The following is a 24,636-nucleotide window of genomic DNA, read 5'->3' on the forward strand; positions in this document are numbered from 1 at the left end:
AGAGTGGTCAACTTTATTACAAGTTTATGTCACTGAGCATTATGCATTCTCATCTTGAAGTTGATTTTTTATTTTTGGGCTTAATACAAGTAAATCCCAAAAGGGACAGACATCACATGTTCACCTAAACGTGTAGGTCGACTTGCATTTACCTTGGATATCTGCATGTCCATAAGATATCTAGTGTTGCTGTTGCTCAAGAAAGGTATAAAAATGGTCCAACATTGCATTCAAAATTTTAATCAATTGAGAAAGGTTCATAAAAATACCAAATAACAAGTTGTGCAAACAATTATGAATTTGTGTTCACAAAAAAGGTTATTTATCATTCACGGTCATCCAATACTTGAGCTTAATGAAATGGTAAATCAAGATAAAAGGTATATGGGTACGTGAATCTTTATCAGAAAAGAAACCGTGAGCTAGGGAGATAGAGGCATGATGTACATTTAATCTAGCAATTAAACAAATAGACTACCCCTTATAAATCAATGTTTCAGCAGTAGGAGAATAGGAAGTATTAGGTGCAACCACATAAATGCAAGACCACGTTTATCATTAAAGAAGAATGCTCCTACCAAAAAAATGCAATGTCAATGCATGTATGTTAGAAATTTTGGCATTCTTCTAGATTGTTGAATATTAGAAGTTAGAACAAAAACAGACAAGAATTCAACCTTGAGCTGTTGTTGCCCACCATAGAAACAACAAATAAAAACCTTCAATATAAGCTGAAAATAAAAAATACAATGGTTTTGAATCATACTGAACTCAGATTGCGTATAAAAATAAAAAGCGTACCTGCCCAACTCCAGCAATAAGAAATCGTCCAGACTGTGCAAACGTAAGTGAATTAACAAATCCGGTCTGTTTTCCACATAGCACAACAAGGCATCTATTCAGATAACTGACATAACATGAACATAGGCTTAATATTTGAAACAAAATAAAGTATAGCCTCAGAGCATATGAAATGCACAAAACAAGAAATATAGCATAAAACATAATACTAATGGAATCGTGATTGTGTACCAGCCTGAAGACCCAAAAATTTAAAATAAGAATATAATTAAATATCAATCTGAGAGAGAGAGAGAGAGAGAGAGAGAGAGAGAGAGAGAGAGAGAGAGAGAGAGAGAGAGAGAGAGAGAGAGAGAGATAAAAAGACGATGGAGCGGAAAAATGCAGAGAAATGACAAAAAGATTGGGAGCACAAAAAAATGGAGCAATAATGCAGAATAATATATCAATTGAAGGAAAGTCTCAGGAGGCAAGAAGAGGAAGGGCAAGAGGTGAAAGTCCAAAATCTGCAAAAGGCTTCTTCCAAGTTGAGTGTGAATCAAAGATTCAAAAAAAATCAATAAGGGACACCTTGGCTAATGGATCGAGCTGGATTCTACATCAAGGACTAGGAGCCAAACTTTGACCCTTCTAACCACAATGTTTTGAATACACAATTGTGGATTAGAATGTATAACCGAACTCTAAAACTGGAGCTCTTTGCTCCTGGTAGGACTAGACAATTACCTATACACTTTCATAATGGCTGATAAAATAAAATCATAAAATGATTTTGGTTATATGTGCACATTTGTGCCTTCCTAAGCCTACCACACAATGCCATATTCAATTGGAATCCGGACCTAAGAAAGGAGCTGAATACAAAAGGATGAAGTCAAGGGTTGTCAGAGTTCTACCCTAACTGCTCAAAATGTGGTCAAATCAAAGAGAATTGCTAAAGAATTCAAAACAACTGCTAGCCTTGGAAGAACCGAGTCTCTCGAGAAATAAGAAACAAAATCAAACCCCAAAACCTGGCAATAATTAGGTAGAAATGGAGATTTGCAAATAATATTGCATACAAATCATACTTTGTTAGGGGGATATTTGGATATATAAGGACAATCTACCTTTGATATCACCTTGAATCTTTTTGGAGGTGCAAAAAAAGTAGGGGAATATTCACCCCTAGGGAGAAATGAGAAAAGGACAAGGAATCGATCAGCAAACAGCCCACCCAATTCCAAATGAAAGATAAGCGGATGCAATACAAGGAGAAGAATAGGAACAAGTGCAACAAGAGATCCTCAATTATCAAACATGAAATCACTTGGAAAGAACGACACTAGTGATGAGTAAAATTAGTAGTATTACCTATATCTTTGCTCAAATTGAATATTTTTCTTGATCAAATGTATATGGCCCAACTATATGCACTAATAAAAAGAGTTCGGGAACAAATTATCATCTTTATTGATACCATTCATGTAATGTCCCCTTTCAGAACTAATATTATATCAAATCGAATATTTTTCCACAATTAAAAAAGGATTCGAGAAAATAATTATCATATTTATTGATACTATTCACGTGATGTCCTTTTTCAGAACAACTTATAGTTTGCTCTGAATTCACAAATCCAAAATGAAGCAAGAGCAAAAATGCAGTTAGAGTTGTAATTCTTAGCAGTTAGAGTCGCAATTCTTACTTAAATAAGATGAAATAAGTTGTATGAATACCGAAAGTCCAATTTTTCATATCAGCTTGATCTCTTAAATCAATCTCCTTTATCAAATGTTATTCTTCTACTCAGTCTACTCTCAAAATTTGCATAACACTCTTTTACTGTTATTCCTCCATTTTGGCTTGGAATGATAACTCTTGTATACTTTATTGGTAAAAGGGTCACCACATTTCATTAGAATTGAGTCAACACTTATCAATGCTGCCTTTGAGAATAATATAATATTCCCCAAATTGCTCTCCCTAAATGTCCTCAAATGAAACACTTGCCCCTTCATATCTTGCAATGTGAGCTTGAACCACACCTCTTCATCGTGGCTCCCTTTGCAAAGGTTTACCCCTCTTTGGATGAGACAACCCTTAATAATTATGCCTTTGGAAAGAGTCACAACCCTTGAAAATTGGCCCTCTTTCAAAGAGTAACAAACCTCCAAAATCACCACGTTTTCAAAGAGTCACAACCCTTCAAGACTTTTGACACTTGAAGGAATCACTTCCTTATTTTCTTCTCATTTCTATTTATCCTCTTCAATTAATCTTCCTTGCTTCACACCTTCCATTTTATACTCTCTCCCCCTTTCAAATGAAGTTCTCCTCCCACTATATATCACATGTTTGATCGAGTTGCACCTTTTCATTTCATGCCTTTTGACCCTTCACCAACTTAACTAAAATTAATTATATTATATATTAATATTTATTTTATTACTTTATATTTTATTTTTATCCTTTTATATTTTGATTTAATTATGTTAAATCCTATTTCAAAAAGGGGACATTACATGCCCTTCCCAAATTTGCTCATCCTCAAGCAATGATTAAATGATCATGGAATCTCATCCATATCCACCTTCCACTGCACAATTATTATCATATGTGTTCTCTTCCTTATTTTGAAAGTGAATTATGATCAATAGTAGAAACTTGACAAAGCTTGAGAGAATTTTTTCTCTCTTCTTCTAGAAAAAAGATCAAGCCCATCTCATAATGGTGTCAATTGAATTTGCAAATGCCAATGTTCGCATGATAGCATACCACAAATTCATATCTTTTTGTTCACTCTTAGTTATTCTCTTCTTCTAGATCAACTAAAAACATAAAGCAAAGCATGGATCGTACACTTGAAAACATGATGCATACACATGAATGCGTGAAAACATGGAGCATTCACAAAGAAAACAAGTGAATATATCGAAACACAAAGCATAACATTAAAACACAAAACATACACATAAAAAAAATGGAGGGAACACATGAATATAATGTAGCCAAAGTTAACTTGGTCCACAAAATAGGTAGGAAAGTCCAACCAAGACCAGAACCATCTCTTAGGGTAATCAATTCACCACTTAGGCCACATGAGGCAATAACATAAAATCGGGACCAAAACCATCCCTTGGGGTAATCAATTCATCATTTGGCCCACAGGAGGCAAGGACGCCCAACCAGAACCAAATCCATCCCTTAGGGTAATTAATTTATCATTTAAGTTTTTAACCCACAAGAGGCAAGAATATTCAATCAAGACTAGATCCATCTTGTAATGTCCCTATCATAGATCACCACAAGTTGTAGAGAACATTAGCCTATCAATTAATATAACAACCCTTCATCATTTATGCCCTTTAAAAGAGTCACAACCCTTCATAATTGGCCTCTTTGAAAGAGTCACAAGCCTTCGTAATTAGTACCTTTTCAAAGAGTCCCAACCCTTCAAAACTTTTGCCCTTTGAAGGAGTCACATCCTTATCTTTTAATTTCCTTTTTTTTCTTCTATTAATTCTTCCTTTCTTCATACCTTTCCCTTTTTACTCCTTTCTCTCCCCTTTCTAATGAAGTTCTCTTCTCTATTTATATATGTCATGTTTGAAGGAGTCACAACTTTTCATTTAATGCCTTTTGAACCTTTATTGACTTAATTTTGTATTGTTATATTTTAATATTATTAAATTTTTATATATAAATTATTTTTTGTTCTCTTATAATTTTATTTTATTATTACTTATTATTAGGTCCTATTTCAAAAAGGGGACATTAGAATTCAACAAAAATATATTATTAATGAGATAATTTAGCGGTTGTTAAGAAGGTGAAGCAATCATAACTGGACTTTATATTATTTGTAAATGGAGCAAGTTTACCAAACACTAAACTAAAAGATGCACCCTTAACTTGGATAAATCGTCATTTGAGTTTTTTTAATATAACTAAAGATACTAGATCAGTAGCAACTGGAAATCTTTCCCACTTGTGCATAAAGTATGCTTGTTATTCTTGGATCTGACCACTTCTCAATTTAGCTACTACACAAAGAAGATCAAAACCTAGATCAATGCCCGTTTGAATTAGAAAATATGTGGCTCAAAGATCCAAATTTCAATTCCAATATGGAATAACAACGAGCTGACGCTAAGTCACAAGGTTCTACTTTGGGTTTGTAATAATAAAACTAAGATTATGCAAGGGTACAAATTTGAAAAAACAAAATCAACATTACAATCGCCTTATATAAATTTAATTATTTTGAAGTAATATATCCACAAAATTATCAAAATAGTTTAACATTACCTATAAGAGTTTCTGGATTAAATTGTGTCGAATAATTTTGCATCAATGTTCCAAATCACACTCAATTATCCATCATCAAGATGAAAATAAGAAAGCATAAGAAAAATAGGATAAAGTTACAAACCTAAACAAGTGAAATAGAGTGGGAGAGGTGGAAAAATACAATTGTAGAGAACTTGTGATGCAGGAGCATCCTGGGTTTCTTTATAATCCTGCACATTAGTTCATTCTGCCTAGTTCCAATTGGGCCGACTTCGCTCACATTTAATTTTGGTATAGTCAAATTATATTTGATGAGGGCCGACTTGTGGTTTCTCCATGTTCTAGAATTATCCGTAAGCCATTTTGGCAAGTATAAGTAGGGTGTTTAGGTTTAGGGTTAAGGTAGACTTTTGGGGAGAGTTCAATAGAAAAGAGATATGTGGATTTAAAAAGCTGATTTGAAGATCTGGAAGTTGTACATTTGTAATTGGTCGTAACCCAAAAGGCCTTACAGCTGGGCATGTATGCTGAATATTTGATGAATCAATAAATATATCCTTGTTCTCCCTCTCCTTGGTGCTGTTCCTCGTGTTTGCTTTCGTTGTGTTAACTCTTGTAGGGTGGTTTTGATAGCTGGGTGTGCCTTTGGCCCTAGTTATTCATCCCTTGCCTACATCAGTTGGTATCAGAGCCCAAAGTTCATCCTTGTGGAGATTGGATCGTGTAGAACCCTGATTTGGATCTGGTTGTAGGGTGGCAGATCTGTGGATTTGACCTATAACTTGCAGAGGGTTACGATCTTGCAGGAACCTAATTTGTAAAGATGGTTCGTGGTAGAGGAAATAATGTTGATAACACTATATTGGATCAGTTAAGACAAATTGCACCCAGATTAGATGATGTGGAGACAGCCCGGAAGAGAGGAGCGCATCTTGAAGATGTAAGTGATGATGAAGCAGCAACACCAGACCATAATCCAAAACCTGAAGAAGATCGAGATGAGGAAAGATTGTTGCGATTATTGTCTAGGGCAAATTCAAAGCCTGCTGTAGAAGTTGTCCCTTATGATGGGAAATTGGATACAAATACTGTGCTAGATTGGATCTCTGATATGGAGAAGTTCTTTTGGTATGAAAACACTCCTGATAACAGAAAGGTGAAGATTGCAGTCACTAGGCTGAAAGGTCATGCATCATTATGGTGGGAGCACTTGCAAACTAATAGACAAAGGAGAGGAAAGGAGAAGATAAGAACTTGGCCAAAGATGGTGAACAAGGTAAAGAACAAATCCCTTTCTGCTGATTACCAAGTTAGCTTATTGAGAAAGATGCAAAATTTGAAACAAAGGGACATGACTGTGAAAGAATATACCGAGGAATTCTATAGATTGGACATCAGATCTGGACATGTGGATGATGATGTTGAAAAAATTGCAAGGTACATTAATGGATTGAGACTCTGTATCACATGAAAAGTTCTAGTAACACTATGAGGTGTTCAAGTCATTTCAGATTGACAGGTCTAGAAAATGTGTAACTGCTATTGAAAACATCCCCAAATCCATCATAAGCCTCCATGCATGATACAAGTATTATGGTGAATGGTCATATCCCCCCCATAATATTGATGTAGCCCCTCTATCATATGGTGCGATAGTGAACATTGTTCCAAATATGCAGATTTTTCCAAATTTGACTTTATGTTAGATATATTCTAGAAGTGTTTAATGATATTTGTCTCTTCTGAAGATGAACATGATTGTTACCATCCCTATTAACAAAACATTGTTCAACTGGATCACGTATTTCCTATCTCAGCTACCGCTGTGATGACCCCTTCCTTTTGGTAAGTTTTCTCTCAATTTGTTTAGGGTGATAATATAATTATCTTATTTTGACAATAGACGTTACACTCTTACACTCTTACTCATTGAATCAACATTCCCATTTCATACTTCCTTATCACTAAAATTATGCTATCAATTTCTTATACAACTGGAGACCATATTTTTGTTATGATGACATTTCCAAACCATTTTCTTCACAATAATCAATGTCCTCAAATATGATTGCTGTCTAGTTCGATCTTGGTTATTGACTTATCATAGATTGGGATGATACAATTGCAGTCTTTAATAGTGCCTTGTGTTAATTTGGATCAGTTTGGATTTTTCATTAAACTCCTCAACTAAGTAAGAAATGGACCGACTTCCTATGAGACCCCCATCATTGTTTGTTTATATGTGGCAAAAATACTGACCGTATGTTCTAAGTGATGAATCGATTCCCTTTTCTCCAATTCGGTGATTATATCAATAATAAGCATCACAAAATTCTTCTGTGTCTTCACCTTTCAGCAAATACCCAAAATAGTTGATTTAATATTATTCCTTGGGTCGATACTTATGCTTTGTTAGCATGTTATTTGTATATAATGATCATCAGTAGTTTCTGACATATGCTGAATAGACACAAAGTCTGAATCTTCATTCGTACCATTGACTATGTATTCTTCCATGTGTATTCCCTGGTTGGATATTCATTGTCTGATTATATTCCAATCATATTAAATATTATTCGATTTATAAATTGCAATCCCTCTTTTTCCATCATAGTCATCTGGGACTAATGAATTTACCCTAGAGTTGAATTTCTGTATGATAGCTGAAAGAGAAACTGAGATTTTTTATGATATATAATTGTGAGGTTCTATACTGGTCGCTGATTCCGACTGGACCTGACTTATGTGATTCCTTCCTTCTTGATTATTTCTATCAATCATTTTTATTCATTGATTGAGGTGTCATCCTAAGCTATAGAAAACTGGATAATATATATTGATGTCTGAATTGAGTCTAATCATTGATGCTTATAGTACCAACACTGCCAATAGAGAATATTGCTGGAGCATTCGAATGAATCTCTGAGATAACTTCTATTAATATTCATCTTCCTTTATAGTTCAGCAATGGTAGGTTTTTGTGTGAAGAGAATTTGTTCAATTCTAGTTTCTGCACTGTGTATTTAAAATATGGTTTGTAGAACAAGTCTTCAAATGATAGTAGACCTGATTCTCTTCCATAGTGTGGATGCTCAATAATAGGTATCAATGTAAGTCTTGTTTGATGAGTCAATCCTTATATTCCATTGACTCGAGTATACGTGGTAGTAGGTTATTTGTGATACCTTATCTTCTTTCATTCCCATAGCTGAGATGAAGTTTGTTTTGCCTGCAGATACCTTTCATTTTTGTTGTTTGATAATCCTCTATGCACTATACATATATAATCTTTATTATATCAACATTGTATCTTATAATTAAATCAATCCAACTGTAGCTATAATCTTAACAATATGCACTCAAATACAAGGAAAGTTTTACATCAGAAGTTAAAAAGACAGAAAAGCAAGCCCTTAATGTAACATATATTTGCAATATGCAATAGTGCAAGACAATCATCTTTTAATGAGTCTAATTAGATAACCTTAGCATTTATCTTCAATTAACTTCAGCAATATGAACTTCCCACTAAAAATATGCTCACTGGTGCTATTTAAATTTTAATTAGGCCTTTTCTCATCTGACATTGACTTCAGAACAGAAAAAGGTGATCTCATTTCTTACCAAAGGTATATCATGCACAACTTTAAGGCTTTTACTGCTGTTCTCAATAGCCCACAATCGCACAATTCCATCACCAGCCCCTGATGCAGCAAGATCACTCCCTCTACACACTGCAAGAGCTCCAACCCAGGACTCTACAGAAGAGCTACTTCCCATTTTATGTGTTACGTTACCATTTCCTGCATCCAAGCAAAAAATTCAACACAATGTTTTAAACACATAAACTAGAGAAGAAAAGAAAGAGAAACAAATGAACCAAAACAAAAGCGTGTTAAAAACATAGACATCCAAAAAGCAGTAACAAGGTCCAAGCTTGCAGGTTGTGTAATGTCTCCATTTTGGGTTTTTTTTACAATGCAATTGGTGTTGGCTTTGCAGGTTAGTGTCAGCCTGATCAGAGGAATAATTTGCCAATGAGCTTAGATGGTTTAAAGGAGTCATTAGTACTTTCACATGTTATTTACAACTTCTGGTTGTTAATGTTTTCGAACCAGAATACAGGAATGCGATAACAAATGACACAATAAGTTATCCTGAGAAAACCCTCCTACTCAGGGGTGGAAAATCCAGCCCCACAAAATATAGACCCTTTAATAGAAAGCTAAAACAAATACACAGGACTCTTAAACTTCTGATTATCAATACCAAACAATCGATCAGTCAGTAGTATACGAAGTTCAATCACTTCAACTATGCAGATACAGAATATAAAATTTCTTCAAGTATCTCACAGATACAGACAATAATGAGATTAACTAACTCACTCAAATCTGGTTTATCACAGATCACATACATACAAATACAATATCATAAGATGCACTTGATACAGAAGATTTACTCATATTTCAGAACGGTAAATATCTATGCAGCAAAATGATCAAACACCCAATACTCCCTCTCAACCCAATTTCTCTCCAACTGAATAGTATAATAAAGGCCTTTGTCTTGATAAAAGAACAGAAACATTGCCATTACAAATGTTGAATCATCAGCAATTAAAAAAGAGTGTTGATTGGAAACTCCAGCGATTCCTTATTCCAGGTGAGCTGAAAACAAGAAGCCCAACAAACTCTGCATGGAATATGAATGATGGGTGGTGACAGTTACCAAAGTATGTAGGGCATAATAAAGCAATAATGAGATTAAAGATAACCAGTAGTGGGTTTGGGGTAGTTAGGAAGCAAGGGGTTGCATCTATTGGTCTCCTTAACCAACCGAGCACTATTTAAGAACATTGGAACATGAATGATGCACTGTTGGTTCTTGGTAATAAATAACGAATACTATTTCCCTCGTGAATATCAGGTACAGTTGCCATTGGTAATAATTGCCTACAGATTGGTATTGGTAACATCCAATACATGTTTGATCTATCCTGTACTAAAACCCCTCTACATTTTGGCATCATTGCCTAAGTTTGAACCTGGAGGTCCTACTATAGGTAGATGGAATAATTGGCAGGCCATTACTAGCACAAGTACAAGTCGTAAATAGCCACAAGGAAGGAATAGAAGGACTAGGTGACGAGGGTTGGTAGAAACGAGGGAAGTCTTGGTTGTCAATACATGCAAGAGGGAATCAGCAGGAAGCAGTTGCTCAAAACATGGTATAGAACGAGCTTTTGAGTACCGCCAGCCTTGTACAACTGTGTGGGAAAACAACCCAAAGGCTAGAGACTTGGAGACTTGGTACGAGTGGGAACTTCATAAGCAATGATGTATCAGAGTACAAGAACAAGAGGTACGAGTATGAGAACTAGTAAGAGTACTAGAAATCTATCATGTATACGAAATCTCTCCTGTACAAAAAATCTGTCTTCTATGAGAAATCTGTCATGTACGCTGACGTACGAAGAATCTGTCATACGTAGAGTTTGAAGTACGAGTACGCCAACGCACTAGGAGGATCTTGACAAACACCAATAACCCAGAAAACAAATAGCGGAAGAGATAGAATGGCTACAAGAAAGCAAAAACTCCCTAAATTTACGGCAGAAGGAACCGAGGATCCGACATGGCATTGTAGAATTTGTATTACCATATGGCAAGCGAATGGGGAGAATGACATCGATAAATGGTTAAAGGCATTTCTTGCCACCCTAAGAGGTATGGCTATTGATTGGTATGTAGACTTGGAGGTTGGGAAGAAGGCCACATGGAAGGATCTTCGCATAGCTTTCGAGGAAGAATTCAAACTCCTAAGGGATGATGATAAGATTGTAATAGAGATATACAACACGAGACAAGGGAAAAATATATTGGTAAGAGCAAATAGCAGGAGCCTGAAGGAGTTGATAGGGAAACTAGATTACAAACCTGCAAATGAGCTAAAGAAAAGGTGGTTTATTGAAGGGTTAACTCCCTTTCTAAGGGGTAAAATGAAAATTGTCCCACCATCATCATTTGCTTACACATGTACTCGGGCAATGGATATAGAAAGCGAAAGTAAAACGGCTAAAGGAAGGAGGCATGGGAGTGGAAGCGAGAGTTCCAAAGAAAGTGGGAACGAGTCTAAAACCATACAAGCATTACGAAAAGACACGATGAGGATGATGAAGGAACTAACTGGAAGCAAGGAGGAGAAAGGAGAAGGAGAAGAATTATGGTGCACACACTGTGAGAAGGAAGGACACATAAAGAACACTTGTCCCTGAAAGGCATTCTATGACATATGTCAGGTATTGGGCCACTCCAAGGATTGTCCTTGCAATTTAGAGGCACGCAATGCTCCGATATTTTTTACTCAAGGAGAACCATCCACACCTTCCTTCTACTCCTCCACACAACAAAAATATGGAAGCATCATCTAGAGGATACAACAGCAGGTCTAGCAACAACAACAATACTAATAACACACCAAGGAGCAGAGTCCGGTACGGCTCTAGGGGGCGGCCTATGATACAATGTAGGAGGTGTAATGAATGGGGACACTGTGTACATGACTGTCAAAGTGGTGGTGGATAGAGTGGAGGGATGCTTTGTAAGTGGTGCAGACCAAGCAACCACAAGGATGCCAACTGCACCAAATAGAAAAGTGTGAACATGCTTGAGGTGGCAAGGCCAAATGGGGAAGTATTGGCTATCACCTGGATGTGGGCGAGAAAATTTTCATATCCTTACATGAGTACAGATAAGAAGAGATTAGAAGAGGTGAGGAAGGAGATCTGAGACTTCATGGAGGAGGAAAAAGGAAATACTTCCAAATCTGCTTTCACTGAATCATTTTTGGAAAACATAATCATGAAGCAAGTCCTTGAGGCCACTGTACCAGTAAAGATTAGAGATATGTTAAAAACCCTACCACAATTGAAGGTGGCAATAACCCACAAAACCAGTACTAAGGAGGACCAATGAAGGAAGAAAAAGCAAGGAAGGACAACAACACTATGCTGACCATGGGGGAACATGAGGTATTTCAGCCAGATTGTAATATGTGAACAAAAGAGTGCACCTCAAACTTTCCCCTCGTGGAGAAAAACTCATTAAAAACTCATTAACAACATGCATAAGAATCACTAAAGTTGAGACTCTCTCTCAACAAAGACTCCATCTGAACAAGGGCAGCATTCTCGCTGCTTTAATTATCATAATAAAAGCGCTGATTCCAGCGTTTGACCAGCCAAGGATCTTTTGTACTTGCACTACTACATGAGCTTGCTGATCTCTGCAAAGGACTTGGCACTCTCCCTCTATTGCACAAGCTCCCTTTAAATCTCATTTCTTACTCTTCAAAGAAACAAATCACAATGACAAACTCAATAGGTTCTTCTCTAAAAGGATGTGTCACCAATTCAGTTCCACGGCTGCAAGCATTCCCCATGTTCGTTTCTACAACCTACAAGAGCTTGAATATAATCTCTCATCTTGTTCCTTCTCATGTTGAATTTTGTTGCTGCAATAGAGATCTTTATCTCTTGAAATCTAGACGTTATTACCGTTATTGTCATCTTCAGCTGGAAAGGGCACTTAAGTTTAATTTGTAATATTAAATGTAAATGACGTGTCATTCACATGCATTGAGGCATGAATATTCAAAGAGATATAATTAATTATAGGACTTGTGAGAATCTCAAGAGACCTTTGATTATAATGTGAAGAGTCTCTCCTATTGTTATATATTCGTATCAAGCAAAGGATATTGTACACTTGAACATTTCATTATCAATAAAGATATATTTGTGTTATGTGGCTAGGTTTTCCCAAGATAATTCTGGTGTTCTTTTTTCAGTTTTCTCTCTTTCTTATTGCTGGTTATCTTTATGGATTTCTGAGCTCTAGTTTTAACATCTCAAACAATCCTAGAAGCATATTTAGAGAGATTAGTAGAAGTTCAAAGAATCAAACTATCCTAAAGAGAAATATACAGATCAATGCTAAAAGCATACACTATTCCTAGTGTTCTAAGATGAATTAATATTAACTACATAAAATTCATAATCAATATTCAAATGCATAACTCTTTATTGCCTAAATTTACTCACAGAATTATAGTGCACAAAAAAAGTGAAGAATTCGAACACCAGCACATCTGTTATTCTTGTAGACATGAATGCCAACCATATAAGCATAGACAAGCATTACACCATACTCCCCATTGATATCAATAAAAGATGGAAGCTTCTTCAAAGATTCTACCCTCCAAGGCTCTTCAGTCACGTGTTCTCATAAGCATCCCTTATTTCTTGCATCTCTTAAATTCTCAATTTTCCTATTCTGATTGTGCATCATTCTTAAACCTGGCTCTGATGCCATGCTAATGTTTTTGAATCAGAATATAGGCAAAAAAGCAGAAACACAATAACAAATGACACCAAGTTGTCCTAGGAAAACCCTCCTACTCAAGCGTGAAAAACCCAACCTGAAAAAATATAGACCCTTTTATAGAAAGTTAAAACAAATACATAGAACTTTGACTTCTGATTATGGATACCAAACAGTCAATCAATCAGCAGTATATGAAGTTCAATCACTTCAGCTATGCAGATACAGAATATAAAAGTTCTTCAAGTATCTCATAGATACAAACAATAATGAGCATAACTCACTCACTCAAATCTGTTTTTTCAAAGATCACATACATACAAATACAATATCATAAGATGAACTTGATACAGAAGATGTACTCATATTTCAGACTTGGCAATATCTATGCATCAAAACGATCAAACACCCAATACTCTCTCTCAACCCAACTTCTATCCAATTGAACAACATAATAAAGGCCTTTTGCTTGATAAACGAACAAAAACATGCCGTTACTAAAATTGAATCATCAGCAGTTACAAAAGAGTGTTGATTAGAAACTCCAGCGATGCCTTATGTCAAGTGAGCTGAAAACAAGAAGCCCAACAGACTCCTCACGGAATATGAATGATGGGTGGTGACGGTTACCAAAGTATGTGAAAAATACTGCAGAACTGAATGAAGGTAATTATAAAGATTATTTTGTGTAACAGAAAAGAGCCTCTCTTTAATCTTGAACAAAATTTGCATATGATATCCATAATACTTGGCAGTGACGGTAAGGAAGGACATCACTTGATCTTCGATCGAATACATACTCTCAAAGTATGAACAAAGAACATAAGACAAATATCAAATAGCATCTCTGCTGAAGACGAGAACCAACAAGATCAATAAAAGTAGAAATCATCATCTTTGCTGTAGCTCTAAGAGAAGATGATTCAAAGGGTTTCTCAGCATCAAAAGATGGTACTATTTTTCATTGGGATGTTGAAACAGGTGCAAGTGAGAAATATGACTGGCCCAGCAAGGAAGCCTCTACAAAAAGTTTAAATAGGAAGCAGGGCAGCAAACATATTCTATCAATGGCTATCAGTTCTGATGACTGGTACATGGCTACTGGAGGATTAGATCGTTTTGTTCATCTATGGGATACCCGCACACAGGAACATATTCAAGTACAAATTTCATAACCTCTAGTGCTTATCCATTATTAATCTGGGCAGAGCAATCATTCAATTTTTAATCTTCTCTATTTACTGCAGGCCTTTCCAGGTCACAGGGGAGCTGTGTCTTGTTTAGCTTTTCGGCAAGGTAAATAGCAACTCATATCTGGATCATTTGATCGCACAATCAAATTGTGGAGTGCAGAGGACAGATTGTACATGGATACTCTCTACGGTCATCAAAGTGAAATCCTAATGGTAGATTGCTTGCGAAAAGAACGAGTTCTTTCTGTTGGACGTGATCACACATTGCGTTTATGGAAGGTATCTTTTAATGTATTGGTGGAAGGATTTAGGCACTTAGAGATATCCTGTTTCATATATAATTTTTTATATAGCAGCTCAAGTTTACATTAAAAAATAACGTCACTTCTTTTGAGGTGTTTGATGATAGTATTCTGAAATTTTTGCTATCAGTATGTGTTGTGTGTCATGAAGCAAATACCAAGATCTGCTGTAATTTGCTTTGAAACTTCTTGTCTAGAAAATCTGAATGATCTTATGGTGTAGGTGCTTAGCTCATCATATCATTCTCCCAATCTAGTGTCTATATTATGGAGCATTCTCGTGGTTGTGAAAAGTTCGTTTTATCTTTCACAATATTTTACCCCTTTTTTCTAGCTTCCCTGTATAGTTTTAGTATTTTATTTGCTGACATTATATAAAATGATGGATCATTTATTACTAATGATGTTCAAGGGAGATAAACTAGAAATTCCCATCACCATCCATTCAGTGGCTTCAACTTTTATGATGAAATCTATTTATGGCCTTTTTTCTTTAGAGTGCTTGTGTGATGGGTATGGTTTACTGATTATTTAATAGATTCTCCCCAATGACTAACTTTGGTGTGCAGATTCCTGAGGAGACACAGTTAGTGTTTAGAGGACCTGCAGCATCTTTAGAATGTTGTTGTTTTGTCAACAATGAAGAGTTTATATCAGGTTCTGATGATGGAAGCATAGAACTTTGGAGCATGATGCGGAAAAAACCAATTTTTATTGCAAAAGGTGCACATGGGCATGCGGGTATTCAACATCTCTCAGAGAATCATGGCGCTGGGGAAAAGCCAGAAGAAATGACATCATCACAAGTTAATGATGGCAATGATATTGGTAAGCAATTTGTAAATGATAATTGGAAATTTGGGTTTAATGTCATGCCACTGTTTGATTAAAATGCCAACATTGAACAAAAATAATTGATCTATTGAGAAAGGTTAAAAAAGACAACATTGAACAAAATCAATTAATTTGCATAGGAAGGTGCAATTAGCAATTATGCTAGGCAAAATAAGTGTGACAACTGCAGCTTTTCAAACTTGAAGTCTCTCTCTCTCTCTATACTATTCCGGAATCTCTATGGTAGATATTTTATTAAAAATCAAGGATGAGTGGACTGTAGAGACAACCCCTGTAACTAGCCAAATTTGTTGTACTTTTGTTTTTGTCTGATAACTTGTCAAACTGTTCGACCACGTGTAGAACATAACAAGTCTGTGATTCATAGATCTATGTATTTCCAGTCCGTGTTGTTATTTTTTGCATGCGAGTGGATATTTTAGTCATAATAATGCTAGTTTCATATGCAATAATTTGCTGAATGCACTAATTGTGTTTCCATTATTAAAGTCATCAACTCCAATGATACATGGCAGAACAACAATTCATTTTATTCAAATATTGAGACACCTAATCAATAGTTGACAAACTACCGTACCTAAATCCTAAGTCATGGGATATGCCAAATTTTATCCATGAAATTTGAATTTTAGCAAATTTTACCCCTTTCCTAACTTCATCCAAATTCTATGATATTTGTTATAAGTATTGGTATTTAATTTAATATTATTTATTTTAAAATAATATCGAGTTATTTAGTTTAATTATTTAGCAATGACAAACTATTTCGACAATTTTGTGTATATGTAACTTATATTAAAAATAAATAAATTTATATAAGGTAAATATAATGTTAAAACTATTAGATTTGCACAATCTATAATAATGCTGTATAGTTTCTGGATTCAATTGTGTAAGATTGATGTAAAAAAAATCTTACACAATCGAATTTAGAAACTATACAGAAATATAATGTTGATTTTTTTCTTTGAATTTTTACCCTCGCCGATTGTCATCTGAATTTTATGCTCGACAAACTCGAATTCGAATTTGAGCCTTGTGACTTAGCCTAAATCTGACCTTACATGCAGGGATACATCCAGCAATGACTTTGAGACACTAATGTAATTTTGATTCCAGTTGATCCTTGTGGAACAGATGCCCTGTTGAAACTCTAGCATGTTGTTGATGACTATAACCTGCTTGTGATTCTTGCCTCTGTTGTCCAAGTAAGCTTAACTCTCTTGCTTCTTAAACCGCATCTCCTCCTTGAATGATTTGCTTATGTGTTGCAGGAGCACTCAACATGGAAAAGAGGATCAAAGAGCCATTAAGGTTTGATCAATGGAAGGATGGGTCTAAAGGACCTAATTATGATGTTTTGAAGCCAATTATGGCATTTGGTTGTAACTGGGATCGTGAATTTGATGTAAGTCCTAATAGGACCAAAATATGTAATTTGGGCTTGGGTAGGATGCCAAATGTTAGGATGGGTGTTTTCAATTACAAACGATGTAATTAGGCCAAATAAAAATCCTTGGAGTCATTTTGGTAGCTTAGAAGTCCATTAGTTGAGATTTACAAATTTGAATTTTCAAATAATAATGGCTAGTTAAGGAAGGTGGGTAACTTGTAGCTTTGATAGTTGGGGCTATTTTGAGTGGGTTTTTGGCATTGGGACAGTTTTCACATGCCTATTAGAGGCCATATAAATCGAGAGGAAGAGGAGATCAATGCATTTTTCAAATAGCAATAAAAAGATTCAGATTTCCCTCAAATTTTGTCCATTTTGCATGTTTTTCCATTCATAGAAGTTCATAGTTACATTCTTTATGAATTAGTGACTGTTCTCAATCTTTGTGGAAAGTTATTTGAGAAAGTTGAATCCATTTCAAAGTCTTAACAAATTTGTTTTGCAGTCCAATAACTGTCTGTCCTGTTTCAGCATTAAGGAATAAGTCAATTTTGAGAGTCTAATGGAATGAAAGGTCCATTCCTCTTTCTGTTTTCACTGTATCATGGGGAATAGGTCATATCAGATGTAAAATATCATTGTCTAAGATGGTCTAATGCAGGAAAGGTGAAACAGTAAGAAGTTAACTAGGGTGCAAGTTTGCTGGTTCAAGAAGGTGCATGGGTGATGCCATGATGAAGGTCTGAGAGTTTTGCCTTCTTGAGGACCAATTTTTCTGATGGAATGTGCCTAAGCAAGTTGAAGACAAGGTGAGAGATGTTTCGTATGAGTCTGGAAGTGTTTGTAAGGGTCGTTTGGAAAAAGCACTAGTTTTAGGGAGTACTTGGTGAGGGTTTGTTGATTAACCATTCAAGTGAGTATGGCTATGCAAAATAACCAAAAAATCCTTGGTTTGGAGTCAAAATAGGATACTGCTGGAGGTTTGGGACCTTGGTTGCAAGTTTCAAGGACACTTTGTAAAAGTGGCCTAATTAGGTCTCAAACAGCACTAAATTGCCGTGTCTGGTTGAGTGATAGGTGACATTGAAGTATGCATTTTGTATCTCTGAAAAGGGTATTTGAAACAGTAATTTGTTTGCCTAGTATCTTGGGAAGAATCTGTCCCAATGCCAAAAACCCACTCAAAACAAAATTGTCGAAATAGTTTGTCATTGCTAAATAATTAAACTAAATAACTCGATATTATTTTAAAATAAATAATATTAAATTAAATACCAATACTTATAATAAATATCATAGAATTTGGATGAAGTTAGGAAAGGGGTAAAATTTGCTAAAATTCAAATTTCATGGATAAAATTTGGCATATCCCATGACTTAGGATCTAGGTACGGTAGTTTGTCAACTATTGATTAGGTGTCTCAATATTTGAATAAAATGAATTGTTGTTCTGCCATGTATCATTAGAGTTGATGACTTTAATAATGGAAACACAATTAGTACATTCAGCAAATTATTGCATATGAAACTAGCATTATTATGACTAAAACATCCACTCGCATGCAAAAAATAACAACACGGACTGGAAATACATAGATCTATGAATCACAGACTTGTTATGTTCTACACATGGGCGAACAGTTTGACAAGTTATCAGACAAAAACAAAAGTGCAACAAATTTGGCTAGTTACAGGGGTTATCTCTATAGTCCACTCATCCTTGATTTTTAAAAAAATATCTACCATAGAGATTCCAGAATAGTATAGAGAGAGAGAGAGAGAGAGAGAGACTTCAAGTTTGAAGAGCTGCAGTTGTGACACTTATTTTGCCTAGCATAATTGCCAATTGCACCTTCCTATGCAAATTAATTGATTTGTTCAATGTTGTCTTTTTTAACCTTTCTCAATAGATCAATTATTTTTGTTCAATGTTGGCATTTTAATCAAACAGTGGCATGACATTAAACCCAAATTTCCAATTATCATTTACAAATTGCTTACCAATATCATTGCCATCATTAACTTGTGATGATGTCATTTCTTCTGGCTTTTCCCCAGCACCATGATTCTCTAAGAGATGTTGAATACCCGCATGCCCATGTGCACCTTTTGCAATAAAAACCGGTTTTTTCCGCATCATGCTCCAAAGTTCTATGCTTCCATCATCAAAACCTGATATAAACTCTTCATTGTTGACAAAAAAACAACATTGTAAAGATGCTGCAGGTCCTCTAAACACTAACTGCGTCTCCTCAGGAATCTGCACACCAAAGTTAGTCATTGGGGAGAATCTATTAAATAATCAGTAAACCATAACCATCACACAAGCACTCTAAAGAAAAAAGGCCATAAATAGATTTCATCATAAAAGTTGAAGCCACTGAATGGATGGTGATGGGAATTTCTAGTTTATCTGCCTTGAACATCATTAGCAATAAATGATCCATCATTTTATATAATGTCAGCAAATAAAATACTAAAACTATACAGGGAAGCTAGAAAAAAGGGGTAAAATATTGTGAAAGATAAAACGAACTTTTCACAACCACGGGAATGCTCCATAATATAGACACTAGATTGGGAGAATGATATGATGAGCTAAGCACCTACACCATAAGATCATTCAGATTTTCTAGACAAGAAGTTTCAAAGCAAATTACAGCAGATCTTGGTATTTGCTTCATGACACACAACACATACTGATAGCAAAAATTTCAGAATACTATCATCAAACACCTCAAAAGAAGTGACGTTATTTTTTAATGTAAACTTGAGCTGCTATATAAAAAATTATCTATGAAAAAGGATATCTCTAAGTGCCTAAATCCTTCCACCAATACATTAAAAGATACCTTCCATAAACGCAATGTGTGATCATGTCCAACAGAAAGAACTCGTTCTTTTCGCAAGCAATCTACCATTAGGATTTCACTTTGATGACCGTAGAGAGTATCCATGTACAATCTGTCTTCTGCACTCCACAATTTGATTGTGCGATCAAATGATCCAGATATGAGTTGCTGTGTACCTTGCCGAAAAGCTAAACAAGACACAGCTCCCCTGTGACCTGGAAAGGCCTGCAGTAAATAGAGAAGATTAAAAATTGAATGATTTCTCTGCCCAGATTAATAATGGATAAGCACTAGAGGTTATGAAATTTGTACTTGAATATGTTCCCGTGTGCGGGTATCCCATAGATGAACAAAACGATCTAATCCTCCAGTAGCCATGTACCGGCCATCAGAACTGATAGCCATTGATAGAATATGTTTGCTGCGCTGCTTCCTATTTAAACTTTTTGTAGAGGCTTCCTTGCTGGGCCAGTCATATTTCTCACTTGCACCTGTTTCAACATCCCAATGAAAAATAGTACCATCTTTTGATGCTGAGAAACCCTTTGAATCATCTTCTCTTAGAGCTACAGCTGTTACAGACTGCTTGTGTCTTTTAACAACTCGCCACTCTACCTGATTGGAAGGCTTCACAACCCTGTTGAGAATTGACCTTTAGCATTCATTTATTATACGGAACCAAACTAACATACCACAACATATTGTCTTGAATTTCCATTTACTAAATGAATTCTTTTCAAAATTCTGAAGGGCTAATCAATAATTTCCTATGGCACTTATTAGAGAAATTTGGAATTTGGAATAATTGTCCACTCAATTACTTACTACTTCAAACCATCATACGAGGCTATGCATTGAACTCTTTTACAAAACTCAGCACCAACCACACTATCAACATTTCTTTAGCAAAAAAAAAATATTACCAATAGGCTGGATAGCTATTCAAAATTCATGATATAAACATCAAAAAAAGAAACTAAAACAGCTATAAACATTCATGCGCATAGACTTGTTCCTTGAATGAAGTATGCACACATGTAACAGAATCAAACGACTAGGCAGTTCAGTTGAATACAATGCCTTTTCTGGAAGTAGAGAAAAGATAAATGCACCAGCAAGCTATCATAACATCTACGAAAAAATTATCTTTAAATTGTATTTTGTTAATATTTCATTGACAATCAAGTAAACAAGCAAGTATTTTTAGATTAACAATCTTCTGTTAATATTTCAGATTATCATAACTACTAATTTTAAGTGTTTGAACCATTCTCTGGTGAATGAAACTCAAAAACTTTAAAATAAAAGCCTTGGTCTAAATAAACACAAAGAATCACCTCAAGAAAAAAAGTTCTTATAATAAAAAATTTAAATACAAGAGGTTTGAATCTCCAGGCCATCAAGTTGCTCTTATTTGTCGCATCAACAATAATACACAACTAAACCAATATACAGTTGAGAACTCCAGACACCAATAAAAATAACTAAAAGATCATTGTAATTTGACGGCATACAGTCAACTGTGACTTATTTCTGGTGCAAAAGCTTAAGCATCATTTAGAGTTGGATCCACACCCAAAAGAAAAACGTGCAGAACTTGTCCCAAAAAGATAATTTCTGCAATGTCCCTAAATTTAAGTTCCACTAAGGCCATAGCTAAAATAAAAAATGTATAGTACTGCAAAAATGCGAAGTACTATAACAAAAATTTAGGTACTATAAAATCATAACTTCAACTTGCAATGTATAAACTTACTGATAACCAAAGCAGAGTATATCATGGTTTAGAGCCCCATAAAAGCATAAATCGTTTGGGGAGTAAATCCACAAACCAGAGGAGTGGGATTTTTAAATCCGCAAACCAGAGGAGTGGAATTTTGGAAAAAATCGACAAAAATCAGATATAGACAAAAAAATGTGAAAAACTCAAGAAAAGCAGTCAAGAACTGCGCTTCTTTTTTAATTAAAGGACATTTCCATAGAATGGATGAAAAGGGACATACATAATGATTCAAAGCACTTGCACAACCTCCTGATATATTTTAAACTTGGAGTACTCAAAGTTTTCACCGTGATATTGTTTGGTTAGAATTCAATCAAGCTATGATTTGAACAACAAAATATGATGTGGCCTTTCTTATTTTTCAAAATCAGAATGAAGCTACGAAAATCTTCATATTCATTTAAGTAGAATTCATTTGTGATATTGCTATCAAGATTCGTCTGTGTAGTTTTTGAGTCAAACTCATTGACCCAAGTTTCATGAGTAGTAGTTTACAATATTCCATCTCACATAAGAATGAATGGAACACTATGCACTCATTACATCCAAGTGGTGCTCACAAACGTGAACCACTAGGACTTCCCAAAAGGTCACTCATCCCAGTACTACTCCAAGCATAAGTGCAATTAACCATGATTGTACCTTAAGAATCATTCTTTAGAAAGCCTCTTAAACTCATCAATTGATAAGTGGGAGATGTTTTCCACAGAAAATCTAATCGTTATATTTACTATCAGGATTCATCTATGTAGTTTTTTAGTCAAACTCATTGACCTAAGTTTCATTAGTGGTTCGCAAGAACCCATCTCTTATGAGATTGAATGGAACAATTAGCATTCATTGCATCTAAGTGATAAAGAGTGAAGCACCAAGACTTCCCAAGTCGTCACCCATCCTAATAGCGGTCTAGCTCAAGTGTGTTTAACAACGAAGTTTCCTCCAAAGTTAATCCCACTTGGCTTGCAACCCCATTTACATAACCTTCAATATGTGTTGTGCCTTATGAACCATTTATTGGAAAGCCCCTTATACAAATCAAATAATAAGTAGGCCATATTTTCCACAACAAGTCAAACTATGACATCTCTATCAAAATTCATCAGTGTAATTTTTGAGTCAAACTCATTGATCCAAGTTTCTTGAGTAATGGTTCTCAAGAATCCATCTCTCGTGAGAATGAATGGAACACTTAACACTCATTGAATCTAGGTGATGAGCAGAGGTGAAGCATCGGGACTTTCCAAAACATCACCCATCCTAGTACTATTCCAACTCAAAGTGCACTTAACCACAAAGTTGCCTCCAAGGTTAGGCCCACTTTGTTTGCAACCCCATTCACAAAACCTTCAGCAAGTGTTCTGCCCTATGAAACATTCATTATAAAGCCCCTTAAGCTCATCAAATGATAAGTTGGAGATATTTTCCATAAGTTAAATTTTGATATTGCTAATAATTTTTGAGTTAAACTCGTTGACCCATGTTTTGTGAGTAGTGGTTCACAAGAGCCCATCCCTCATGAAAATGAATGGAGCACTAACCACTCGTTGCATCTAGGTGAAGCTCGTAGAGGTGAAGCATTAGGACTTCTCGAGAGGTCATTCATCCTAGTATTATAGCTTAGACATGCTTAACCATGGAGTTTCGTCCAAGGTTAAGGCTACTTTGCTTGAAACCCTGTTTGCAAAACCTTTAACAAGTATTGTGCCTTATGAAGCATTCATTAGGAAGCCCCTTAATCTCATCAATTGATAAGAAGGAAAATTCATTATTTAGAACTCTCTCAAGTTCCTTTCATTATATACACTCAACAAACAATTGTATACAAAGTTGGCATGACATACACATATGTGAAGTGATACATACACGTGTATATAACAAAACAATTCTATATATGTTGAACATAAAGACTGAGCTGCGTGAATTATAAATTTAATTTAAGTTATAAATATTGAGCAATTTCATAAATCATAAGAACTTATATGTCATAATTGACAAGCCTAAAGTGATTTATATAATTATCGACGGGTTCTTTGTTTTCTCTAAAATAGATAGTGAAAAACAATGTTACCCTGCTCTTTTAGATATATTGCAACAAATAAGGAAGCTTTGTTATGATCTTCTTTTGCTTCATATTGCAACAATTTAAATATTTGAAATTCACATAAACAAAATCAATGTTAGAAAAGAAATATTATCAATCAAGTTATACAATATATTCAATGCAGAGAGGAAAAATTTCTTTGTAATTGCCTATCTCTCATGCCACTTCCCGAATCTACAATACTTCGCGACTACGCAAAACTTTCAACCCCACTTTCCCAATTGCATCTTGAACGCCACGCATCAATTTCGTAGAGAAAAACGTCATATTTTTGCAAGTTTTTCCCATCACAATTGCTATTAGAGTTTTTGCTAGTTTCCCGTAATTATTTTGCTTATCAAATTGTCACTTTTTGCCAATTAATCATCTAATAAATTGCAAAAAAAGTTGAAAGTCGTTGACCAAAAATCCTTGATTTTTGGGAGAATGAATCACTGCACATGCCAACTAATGATTAATCACACATAATCGTGATTTTTTGTCATTTTTTGCTTCTATGCTATTAATATTTATTAATAGACAATAACAATTAATATTTTGAAACTACTTTGTAATATTAATTATAAACTATAAGAGTTTGTTGCTTCTTGTAAAAGGGCAATCTATAATAGTCATAGTTACACCGCCTTCGGGGACGGGGGGACGGCAGAATTGGGGGGCAAGTTCCTAGGACGGGCTTACAGAGGGGCCTCAATTTGGG

The 24,636-nt window shown here is 35.2% G+C and overlaps 1 protein-coding gene across 1 annotated transcript in view; it reads right to left on the minus strand.

Moving 5' to 3' along the window:
* Window positions 1-24,636, minus strand: part of LOC149558792 (U3 snoRNP-associated protein-like EMB2271) — a 54,277-nt gene that overhangs the window by 25,823 nt on the left and 3,818 nt on the right. The window contains exons 2-6 of the mRNA XM_089832854.1: window positions 20,365-20,689; window positions 20,053-20,277; window positions 19,202-19,460; window positions 8,698-8,876; window positions 802-867 (exon numbers count right to left, since the gene is read on the minus strand). Of these exons, the coding sequence (XP_089688980.1) occupies window positions 802-867; window positions 8,698-8,876; window positions 19,202-19,460; window positions 20,053-20,277; window positions 20,365-20,689 (1,054 nt within the window). The remainder of the gene's footprint in view (window positions 1-801; window positions 868-8,697; window positions 8,877-19,201; window positions 19,461-20,052; window positions 20,278-20,364; window positions 20,690-24,636) is intronic.

The sequence above is a fragment of the Cupressus sempervirens genome, chromosome 5 (genome assembly GCF_028749045.1).
Source record: "Cupressus sempervirens isolate cs-2001-9-10 chromosome 5, ASM2874904v1, whole genome shotgun sequence".
Taxonomy (NCBI): Eukaryota; Viridiplantae; Streptophyta; class Pinopsida; order Cupressales; family Cupressaceae; genus Cupressus; species Cupressus sempervirens.